The 11,428-nt window shown below is 30.7% G+C and overlaps 2 protein-coding genes across 3 annotated transcripts; both read left to right on the top strand.

Moving 5' to 3' along the window:
- The first annotated feature begins 287 nt into the window (after positions 1-287).
- On the top strand, positions 288-1,237 carry LOC110263867 (glutamate receptor 2.9-like). The gene is made up of 3 exons (XM_021105731.2): positions 288-552; positions 681-1,078; positions 1,220-1,237. The coding sequence occupies exons 1-3, from the start codon at positions 288-290 to the stop codon at positions 1,235-1,237; spliced, it is 681 nt and encodes a 226-aa protein (XP_020961390.1).
- Positions 1,238-3,706: 2,469 nt separating this feature from the next.
- ORC2 (origin recognition complex second largest subunit 2) lies at positions 3,707-7,685 on the top strand. Of its 2 annotated transcripts, none has more exons than XM_088489350.1 (7): positions 3,707-3,923; positions 4,061-4,294; positions 4,910-5,016; positions 5,481-5,613; positions 5,881-6,175; positions 6,743-6,967; positions 7,278-7,685. In XM_088489350.1, exons 2-7 carry the CDS (start codon positions 4,154-4,156, stop codon positions 7,472-7,474), a joined length of 1,098 nt encoding a protein of 365 aa, XP_088345476.1. In that variant the 5' UTR covers positions 3,707-3,923; positions 4,061-4,153; the 3' UTR covers positions 7,475-7,685. The 2 variants fall into 2 exon arrangements, with proteins under 2 accessions (XP_088345476.1, XP_088345477.1); XM_088489351.1 differs by having other exon boundaries at positions 3,748-3,946.
- Positions 7,686-11,428: the final 3,743 nt, after the last annotated feature.

The following is an 11,428-nucleotide window of genomic DNA, read 5'->3' as shown; positions in this document are numbered from 1 at the left end:
TATACTTTCCTGATTTGGAGAAGAATCTAATTATAGAATTAAATCAGTATAGATATTCAATTGAAAGAGAAAAAAAAAAGAGTCTAATTGTAAATTTGATAAAATTTTAAAGATCAACAGAATAATTAAATCGACAAAATTCTAAAAAGATTTAGAAGTAACCTTTAAAAGCAATCTAAATATAAATAGTTTTAACACATATATGAGTTATGATACAACCACTTTGGCATTGTTTATGTATGTTGGTGATGTAGGTTTTTGATGCTGCTGTTGGTGATATTCAAGTAATGGACCAAAGATATGCATATGCTGAATTCTCTCATCCATATATTCCATCCGGTATTGCCATGGTGGCAAAAGTAAAGCCAGATAGATCAAAAGAAACATGGATGTTCATGGAAGTTTTCACTAAAGAAATGTGGTTGTTAATGGCTGCAATGCACATGTTTGTATCATTTGTTATATGGTTGATTGAACGTGAACACAATTCAGAGCTTAAAGGGTTTGGAACCATGCTATGGTTTTCTGTCGCCACATTATTCTTTGTACATAGTAAGTACTTCATTTCATGCCATTATTAGATTAAATTAAAATCTTATCATATGTTTGCTTAAAACTTGTCAAGTTCCCATGTTCCTCTTTGAAACTCATATCAAATGAAATAATTATTGTATTTTCAGGAGAACCTGTGAAAAGCAACTTGGCCAGAGCAGTGCTAGCACCATGGTTGTTTGCAATTCTGATAGTGACAGCATGTTTCACAGCAAGCCTGTCATCAATGATGACAGTGTCTCAACTTGAACCATCTGTGCCTGATATACAAACATTGCTAAGGACCAATGCAATAGTAGGTTGCAATAAGAACACATTCTTGGTTCATTACTTGGTTAAGGAACTGAAATTCAAGCCTGAGAATGTTAAGGGCTTTGAATCAATTAGTGATTTTCCAAGGGCTTTTGAGAAAAAAGAAATTGTAGCAGCTTTTACTATTGCACCTCATGCTCAAGTCTTTCTTGCTACACATTGTAAGGGATATATCAAAGCAGGACCTACCTTAAAGCTTGGTGGATTAGGCTTTGTGAGTTTTCTTCTCTCATCTTCCTATCTCTTTTTAGTTGCTGAAAAAAAAAGTAACTATTTAAAACTATTAATTTTAAATTAAAAAATATACTCGTATTATTTTTAATAAACGTTCTCGTATTATTATTTTATTTGGAAGGAACTTCAGCCACTATGATCTTTTAAGTATCTCAAAATAAATAAATAAATAAATCTAATCCTTCAAACTAACAAAATTAGAATGTATATATATAGGTACAAAATATCTAAAAAAATTAATAAGTCTTAGCTAAAAAATATAATTAAAGATATCATTTGCATAAGATAATAAAACAAAAAAAAATATGTTTTGCTGGTCATGTTCATTTAAAAATAATAAGAGTACATTTATTTTTTAATTTTTAATTAAGGTTTTAAATAGCATGTTTTTTAAAAGTAGGATAAATATAATTAATTATATGAATATAATAATACGACTATGTTTGTTTTTATCAAATTAAATTAATTGAAAAAAATAAAAATATACCAATACCATAAAAATTGTATGATAGTGAGAGCAAGTTCATCGAACCCCAATTTGGGGCAAAAGTTCCCAATCTATTAGGCGAACTTAAGGGTGTTCATGGATCGGATTTAATCTGCATATCCGCGATATTTATCCGAATTCGATCCGAAAATTATGGATATGGATTTAATCCGCACACTAATAGAATCGGATTGCGGATTTTATGTAGTTATCTGCATATCCGATCCGTATATTCGCGTATTCGCAAAAATAAAGAAATATATAAGTAAATATTTTTTTATATTTTATTTCAATTAATAATTATGATATGTGTTGTATTATTTTAATTGATTATTTAAGAAAAGTATGTTTAATATTATTTTAAGAGTAAATATATTTAAAAGAATAGAAAAATAAAATTTTATTGATATTTTTTTAATAAAAATAAGCTTTTAAAAATATTTTTATGTTTTGCACATGTGCTGATCGGATCCAAACTTAAAACCTGCGAATATTGGATCCTATCCGACAATTTTAGTATAGATCGGATCGAAATTTTGGCCATATCATATTCGATCTGTGTTTACCTTTGGAAAACTTTACGAAACTAAAAAAAATGGATCCTGAAAAATAAAGTTGACAAAGTTTGTTATGTAAAATAATAAATTTTTTTGTTTTATTTAAAAAAAAGTCTGGTAGTCTATAATGCAGTTTGTTCGCTCAATTTTTTTTTTCATTTTTTAAAATTATTACTTTGGATTAACTTTTTTAAAAATATGAAGTGAACAACTAGTAAGATAGCATTCTATTATCGTTCATTAAATAGTCATGAAAAAAAAAATACAAATCAAAGTAAAATGAATAAAGTGAGAATGAACACAGCATAAAATAAAGTATAACGTAGACTAAATAAAAATTTCAAAAAATAATCGCCAAATAATTTCAAATAATTAAAAGCAGTATCAAATTCAAGTAAAAAACATATAGATAATTGTAAGCCAGTATGAATTGGGCACCATATCCCTTCCACTACTATGGAATCTATGCCCCTGTATAAGTACTGAAGTACATCTAAATCTTCTCTTGCCATGTTACGAGCTGGTGAACCAAAAAGAAGAACCCTCCTTAAGAGAGGGCCATTTACCTCGGCTTCTGAAATTCTAATTAGACTTTCAGTTGCCATAGTACTGTAAGATTACTTTACCCCTTTTATTGAAATGGAGACCACAAAAGAGAGAAGTTGAAGCACGAAGAAAACGACGCAACCTTAGAGGAGGGTAACCCTAGATGAGAGAGAGAGAGAGAGCGAGGGAGCGAGCGAGCGGGTACTGATGGGTGCGATTTGCTAAAAAAAATTATGATTTAGGTATTTTTGTTATATAAAAATTATTTTTAATGGATATAATTTTAATTTTTTTGTTTGGTGAATATTTTTTATTAATATTCACAAAATTTATAAATACAAATCGTAATTTAGTATTTAGTATTTTTTCAAATCGTAATTTAGTATTTAGTATTTTTTTTTCTTAGATAAATACAAAAACCTATGACAACTGTAATTTAGTATTAATAATTAGTTAATTTAAGTTTTTAATGGGCTGGTTTAGTAATTATTTTCATTAAATTATTATTTAACGTCTATAAATCGTAATTTAGTATTTTTTTTTCAAGATAAAGAGATTTTAATTTGTGATTTCTTAGATAAATACAAAAAAAAAAACTATGACAACTGTAATTTAGTATTAATAATTAGTTAATTTAGGTTTTTAATGGAATGATTTAGTAATTATTTTAATTAAGTTATTATTTAACTTATTTAAATTTTTAGAGAAAATAATAAATAGGTCCTGACTTTTTGTTCTGCGGACATTTTTGTTTCTGACTATTGAAAAATATTTTTAAGTCCCAGACCTTCACAAAATTTGGACGGATTAGTCCCTCCGTCCAAATGCCTCCGTCAGTTACTAATTCGTCCAAGTTTTGTGAAAATTAGGAACTTAAAAGTATTTTTCAATGGTTAAAGACAAAAATATCTACAGGACAAAAGGTTGAAGACCTATTTGTCTTTTTTTCAAATTTTTATTTAGTTATGATTGAATTTATTGGTTTCACCATAGATCCAATAACCAGCATTCTGCATCCGGGCCCGACCCAGCATGCACTCCTGAGCTACTCAAAGTCTCAACTAGTCAAATGGAAACAAGAAAAACGGCGGGAAAATCCCTAGGGCACAAATAGCACCTCTGATTCTAAAGCACGTATGTACCCGCCAAATCTCGAGCCTGAGGAAGACCAAACTAACCCAACAGCATTTCATCTCCGGCCACCGACACCACCCACCAAATCGGCGGACCCGATGGTTAGCGTTTCATTCTACGTTCCGTATGTTTTCGCAAGTTTGATTGTGATTTGTGCTTATATAATGGTGTACTTGTTTTGAACAATGCTCTAAGTTTTGCAGTTCTCTCTTTTTTTTTTTGTGATAACCTGCAACAGAGATTGCAATTAACGAAGAATAGACTAGTCAACAAGCCACAACAACTATAAAAGTTTTCCCTTTGTTTGATTTTTCGTGTCTTGAATTCAACCATGAACATGGATGAAATTATGGATGAGGAAGAAGAGGAATTCGAGTTCTCCAGAAATTATTTCCTTGCTAAGGAACACGGCAGCTCCTCCGCTAAGAAATCTACTAACAAGCTCACTGACATCAACCTTGTTGATGAACAGGTATCATTTCTTAAATATCTCAAATGTCAAGGTTGTTCCTTTTTCCACCTTTCTTTTGAAATCGCAGTCCTTTAATCTATTGTTACTTTCTCTCACACAAGGCTCTAGCAAACACCAAGTATAATCTGAAGTTGACACTAAAATAAAATTGATAGATTTATATGGGAAGTCATTTTCGAGATTTAATATTGTATGCACTCTTGAGTAAAAATATTTTTGGCACACATCCAATCATTTTATTGCCGCATCAGCTAAAAAGTAACTAGTTTTCACAATCATGACATAAATTGTCATCCAAAAGAATGGCTTGATTAGAGTATATTGTAAAACATTTGATAGAAATTGCCAATTTAGTGCATCAAAATTAAACTCTAGTATAAGTGTTCTGTATTGTTAGTTAACACTCTGTCATTACATGATTAGATTTTATAACATAATAATTTTTCACATTGATATTGTATTAAATTAGAAACTTAACTATGCATAATTGTAAATCATTTTATAACAAATAGTGTATTTCTCTCTAGAACACTTTCTTGTCTGGTGACATAAGAGGACTATGATCCTTTATTTTCTTTATGGTTGTTTCTATTTAACCATGTTTGCCACTTGTAGGAACTGAGGGAAGCTTCATTGCACATTCAACCAAAGCATGAAAAAGAGATTGCATGCTTAATGGATTCCTACAAAAACATGTACCCTGAATGGGTTCTTGCTTTAAGGTTTGTTTCCCCCTTACCACAGCTGTTATGAAGCTTCATTGCTGTGTTGTTACTTGTTCGAGCTTGATCTGATCATCTTTCAGAAGAAAGTGCTTTTAAGATATGGGGTTTTCTTGGGTATACTAGCAATTTAGTTGCTAAAGCTAATTATCTTGGGAGTTAATACTTATGTTTACAGAAATAATATGTACTCAAGTTTTCATGGGACAAAATTGAAAAAAGAAATAATAAATAAAACAGAGTGAATTTCTGAGTTTTGTAAATTTGGATTAAATTGTAAGTTACGAATTATTTCAGGGATAAATTCCTAATTTACTTATATTTTTCCTGTAGAGATTCGTTGAATAGTAGATGCTTCCTTTAGTAACTTGTACTCTATGAATATTCTGTAAATCATTCATATTATAGATTGGAGTGGCATATTCACTATTTTCTAATTAATTTTTTATCATCATTTTAAACAGATCTGGTTTTTCCCTTCTGATGTATGGATTTGGATCTAAGAAGGTGTTGCTTGAAGATTTTGCTTCAACAGCTCTGACAGAATATTCTGTAGTTGTAATAAACGGTTACCTTCAGACCATTAACTTAAAACAGGTTTGTTTCTCTCTCTTACCATCATGAATTTCAAAAAACACACTTGATGGTGGCACCATTGCCAACTTAGTGTACATTTTGGTTTTCATAAGTAATCTTTGTGTTTAAGATGTTTGTATGGTTTTGGTTTTAAGCTATTACAAACACAAAAATCCAAACACAAACTTTGAAAGATGCAAGTAAATGTCTACGAGATCTGAGTGTCTTGTGCTTAAGCTTGTCTTCTTAATGAAAACTATTTTTCCTTTCATACTTCTCTTGCTATAGGTTTTGATAACTTTAGCGGAATTGCTGCATGGTCAAGTGAAAGCTAAACGAAAAGCTTCCTCTCGGGACTTGCCCAAGAGCCAGCAGCCATCCATTTCTCAATCCATTGAAGATCTTCTTACATTTTTGGATGAAGCTGAAATAGAAGAAGATGGTTATGTTATTTGTGTTATAATTCACAATATTGATGGACCTGGATTAAGGGACTTTGAAACTCAACAGTATCTCGCTCGATTAGCTGCATGTACCCATATTTGCATTGTTGCATCGATTGATCATGTGAATGCGCCCTTATGTAAGTTCAATTTATACCATATATCTTGTTGCAGAATATATTGTTCCTTGGAAGTTGGAATTATAGCTAAAATATTCTCCTATTTTATCTTTGGCTATTTCTCAAATGTATGTCTATGTCTATTTATTTTTTTTTTTAAAGGATTTGAATTGTTTTCCTATCGTTTGTACGAGGTCTTTTTGAGGATATGAATTGAAACATGAAAATGCTTTCGTTAATTAATTTGTGCAAAATAAGTTAAATTGAATGCCTTTGCAAAACCAGGAATAATTTAGTTATTTTTTTGTTTATTCAATAGTGTGCATTTTCTTGGGTCTTCAGATCTTGTATGCTTATCTCTGTTTAAAGTTGAAAAAATGGCTAAGTGATATTACCCTTTCATAAAACCGAAGAACCAAAACTTCTGTCTTGAAACTTGAAATTGCTATTATATTCATTAATTATTGTTCTGTTTTACTGTAGTTTGTTGGGAAATTTTGAACATTAAAGGATGCATGTCAATTTGTAATATTTTTGGGTAAGCCTTCTACCTGTTGCATAACTATTTCATCTTGGTTCTGTTGCTAGATTGGGACAAGAACATGGCTCACACACAGTTCAACTGGTGCTGGTATCATGTTCCTACATTCGCCCCTTATAAGGTTGAAGGAATGTTTTATCCTCTGATTCTGGCACACGGTGGTGCAAACCAAAATGTCAAAACAGCTACCATAGTTTTGCAAAGTTTGACACCAAATGCCCAGAGTGTATTCAAAGTTCTGGCTGAGCATCAACTCTCTCACCCTGAAGAAGGCGAGTTTTTATCAACTTCTTAGATGTTGCTTGTTTGATATATGACTTCGTTATTTGGAATTTGGATAATCATAACGTTGTTCAACGACCTTTATTAGTGTGATTATGGTGTGGTCCTACTCATTCTCTCTCGGCTTTATTTCCTTCCTGCCATAGAAACAATTGCCATCATTATCAAAATTCACCAACTTTTACACTACAGTTAACTATCTGTTGGCTGCGGTGAACAACCGAAATGATGGTTGTACAAATATCATTTTCGTTTCATATATCGATGTTTTGTCTTAAGGCTTTTTGTTTATGTTTTCAGGAATGCCAATCAGTGATCTCTACTCGGTTTGTCGAGAACGTTTCCTGGTTAGCAGCCAGGTTACATTGAACTCTCATTTGACTGAGTTTAAGGACCATGAGCTTGTCAAGATTAAGAGGGATTCTGATGGTCAAGATTGCTTGCACATCCCTTTGGCAGCAGAAGCACTTCAGAAAGTGCTGCTTGAGATCAGTTAGTAATGGGGATTGGGGGATTATGATTCAAATTAGACTGAATGGTGAAAGAGATACAGGTTTTGACCCTTTAAAGCGAGGTAAGTTGTAAAGTGATAAAGTATGAAGCAATTACTGTTAGATCAATAACTTTTATTGCGTGTGGATCCTACTAAAATGATATAGCTGAGCTTGGTTAATCACTTAACTATCCTCACTTGTGCATTTGCAAAATGTTGATGACAAACAGGCAGTGTTTGTAAAAATCAATTTGGCCAAACACTTGGGACATTTTGGAACTTCTAAACTAATTCTTTGCAGAAAATTTCATTCATTTATAAATTAATTTTACATATTTACTAGATTAGTTTTTGGGCTTAGTTAAGATTGGATTGGATTACGTTGTAATAAAAAGATAATAAACTCTAATAACCTATGAAATCTAGGCCTTTATGAAGGTCAAAATGGACTTAAAAGTTTGCATCAAAGCAAGTTTCAAGTCAAGAACAAAAAAAAAAAAATACAATTCTGAATTTCTGATAGCAATATAAGTAAATAAATAAAGTTATGGTGAAGTATATGAATTAACACTCTTAGAGAAGAGAACCAAAAAGCGTGACTCCAATCCAGATCATACATAACGTGAGAGTAGATGCAATCATTTAATGAATTATTTATAGTGATTAATAAAGGTTGGATTTGGATTTTTTAAATTTTGAATTTCACGATAAAGTATGATTTTTAATTCTTAATAGTTTTTTTCTTATATTTTCTCTTGATCTTACTTATGAAATAAATGGTGAGAGATTATACTTTACCTGAGAATTCAAAATTTAGAGGGTCTAAACTCCAAAGTCATAAATGGGGAGTGGATCCTCTCCAGTGAAAGAAAAACTGGATGGTATCCAGTGGAAGATCTCACCCTTCATTGCATTCTCTCTCATATTTATTTCTGGCCCCACTTGTAGAATTAAAGGTGGGAGATTACACTTTATTCTCTCCAGTGACAAAAAAAAATGGAAAGAATCCATTTCCAAAGACTTTATTATCCAGCATGAGAACCTATATATATATATATTCTCTTGCAAGACAAGTATTACTACATTGTATTCTATATATATAGTTTGAATTGAATTGAACAACAATAATATAGGAAGAAGAAACGTTCACACAAAATAACAATTTTATTTTGTGGACAAACATAATGCATGCATGCCTCAAACATGAGAGGTAGCGCAAGTAATGGAGGGTATGTAGTGTAATGAGCTGTATATGAATACGCGTATTTTGATTTAATATTTGAATATCGTTTTATTTATTTGATAGCAACATTAACTTGTGAAGGTGGATGTTACAGCTCATGCATGTATAAGTTCTTCTGCCTATATACAGAGAGAGTAGTTGGCTGTGCATCTTATACGCCAAAAAGGAAATGAGAAAATAATCATATTTTTTTAAAAAAATATATAGTAATGGAAACATTTCAAGTGCACCGGGAGTATCAGTGCTCCAGTTGTTTTAACCGTTGATCTGAATTATAAAAAATATATATAATATATATTAATTAAAATCAACGGTTAAAACAACTAGTGCACCGGTACTCCCGGTGCACTTGAAATGTTTCCTATAGTAATATCATATGTAAGAATTAAACGTTGGCTACAACCCATCTCTATCACATTGTAATGCCTTACCGGATACCCACTCAACATTAGGATATGTCATATACGTATGTTTAGATATTTCATGTGAAGAAGTAGAGTCAAATATAAGTGAGAACAAAATATATAAGTGAAAATAAATTGGTTGAATCAGATATTATAGTGTGTACTTCTTCAATTAAATAAAATGGTGAGATATTTTTTCTACAAGGTATATATTTTTAGAGAAATTATAAGTGGCAACTTTTGAGTCTTCCAACATTTCACTTTTTAATTTTATTATGGAGGTTAAAATGGGGTAAGACTCTGTTATGGGGATCAGGTGTGTTTTACCTGTATATAGTGTTAGCAGATAAGAAATCGGACGGTGCAAGTAGGGCAAGGCTTATTGGACAGTCCGACTTGTTCACTACAACATAGACCATGCGAGTTGTTGAGGGAAAAATTTTTTTTCATTCATGCAGAATTCGAAGAGTCCGATAAGCTTCATGTAAATTTCAGATATTCCCTCCATGCAAAACGGACCCTCCGATTTGCTTACAAAAAAATTTCAACAATGAAATCAGAGGGTCCGATTTCTTAACATCAAATTTGAGCAAAAACTGTCCCACAAATTAATCTACCACCTTTAACATCCATAACTACGCACAACACATTCACAGCTTCCATAACCAAAAAAATCAGCCCCAACATTTGCCTACATTCTCTAGATTTTCTTGATTTTCTTTACTCTCATGCGCTGTTAAATTTCCTTCTCGCTCCCTTGTTAACATGGATTAAGACTTTTAAAATAAAAAAGTTGATAAAAAAAAAAAATAAGAGTTTAATTATTCTTGAATTTAGATAGGAGGATTCACATATAAAAAAATTATGAATTTAATAATGATTAATTTTTTATTTTATTATTTTATAATTTTCTTCACTTAAAAAAAATCTTTTTTCATATTAGAACTACTCATACAGTCTCTCTTGTCCAAAATATAATTTCGGATCAGTTCTCACATTTTTGTATCTCTTTCTATATACGGACAGAAAAAAATTATGCATACATGAGCTATAACATCCATATTCCCAAGTTAGTGTTGCTATCAAATAAATATAACAACCAACATTCAGCTAATAAATTAGTAGAAATCAATTTATTAGTCAAATGTTGATTGTTAGAATGTTGGTTTTTTAATAGGATGATCTCTTTATGACAAGTGACAAAAAAAAAACTAATTTTTATAAAAAATAGTCATATTTACTCTATTAATTGATAAAATTTTTAAAATTATAATTTTAGGGTTTTTTCTAGAAATATGCCAATATTTTTATTAGTATCCATAGAATTTAATAGCTTGTAACAATGTTCATGCATTTTCTAAAGCCAATCAATTCTATTCACCAAAATATATATAGCTTAGTGGTACAATTGTATTGGTTTAATTAATAATTAGAGATTTTGAATTCAATTTTTGAATATATAATCGTGTTAAACAAAAAATATATGCATTATGCATATTTTTTAAAGAAATAAAATGTTCTTCAAACCCTACCACTTTTCATCAATGTAAACCTAGCTAGTTTAGAGCCATAAGTAAGATTATTTTAAGGAGCAGCAATAATATAGCCATTGTTCCATGAAAAGTTTAGCAATCTTTTAGGTTGGTTTCTCAGGTCAGTTTAGAATTGGCAATGGATAGGGTAGGAAATCTACCCACGAATTAAAAATTTTATTAAAATTCTATCCTATTTTACTTGCGGGTTGAGAATCTCTCAACCCTAACCTTATCCGCATTCTAAAATTTTAAACCCTACCCTATCTTACTCTATTCGCATAAATATCAAATTTTTTTGAAATAAATATAAAATTCAATCATTTTAAAATTTATACATATTAATAACATAAAAATTAAAAAACTAATGTTGTAAATTACTAAATTACTAAATTAACTAACTAATTTAGTGATTGTTCACTTATGGTAAATTATTACATAAGGGAAGTTGTGAGTTCAATTCTCACTTCCTTTACTATATACCTAATTTTTTATAAAAAAATATGTGTTATATATGAGGTGTGGATATGGTAAGATAGGGTACACCATAAACCTGTACCCTATCCTACCCGCAAGAATACCTAAACCGTACCCTACCCTAATCGCGGTCGGGTAACCTACCCTATCCAAACAGTATCCGCGGATAGGATATGAATTATCAGTCTTCGGTCAATTAAAAAAAATGACACTTATAAAAAATAAAATAAAATAAAATAAAAATAAAGTTAAAGTGTTGGAGTTGATTAAGTATAGTTGACTCCTTCTAAGAAGTTTGATCA

Source organism: Arachis ipaensis, chromosome B6, assembly GCF_059453495.1.
Source record: "Arachis ipaensis isolate K30076 ecotype BB chromosome B6, ASM5945349v1, whole genome shotgun sequence".
Lineage (NCBI taxonomy): Eukaryota > Viridiplantae > Streptophyta > Magnoliopsida > Fabales > Fabaceae > Arachis > Arachis ipaensis.
This window is presented reverse-complemented; position numbering and strand designations above follow the sequence as displayed.

Bases quoted from the DNA above. Each gene is read 5' to 3' on its own strand.
- LOC110263867 (XM_021105731.2), top strand. From the start codon at position 288: ATGGACCAAAGATATGCATATGCTGAATTCTCTCATCCATATATTCCA. The intron at 553-680 runs GTAAGTACTTCA...TTGTATTTTCAG, and splicing joins CACATTATTCTTTGTACATA to GAGAACCTGTGAAAAGCAAC.
- ORC2 (XM_088489350.1), top strand. From the start codon at position 4,154: ATGAACATGGATGAAATTATGGATGAGGAAGAAGAGGAATTCGAGTTC. The intron at 4,295-4,909 runs GTATCATTTCTT...TGCCACTTGTAG, and splicing joins TCAACCTTGTTGATGAACAG to GAACTGAGGGAAGCTTCATT. The intron at 5,017-5,480 runs GTTTGTTTCCCC...CATTTTAAACAG, and splicing joins GAATGGGTTCTTGCTTTAAG to ATCTGGTTTTTCCCTTCTGA.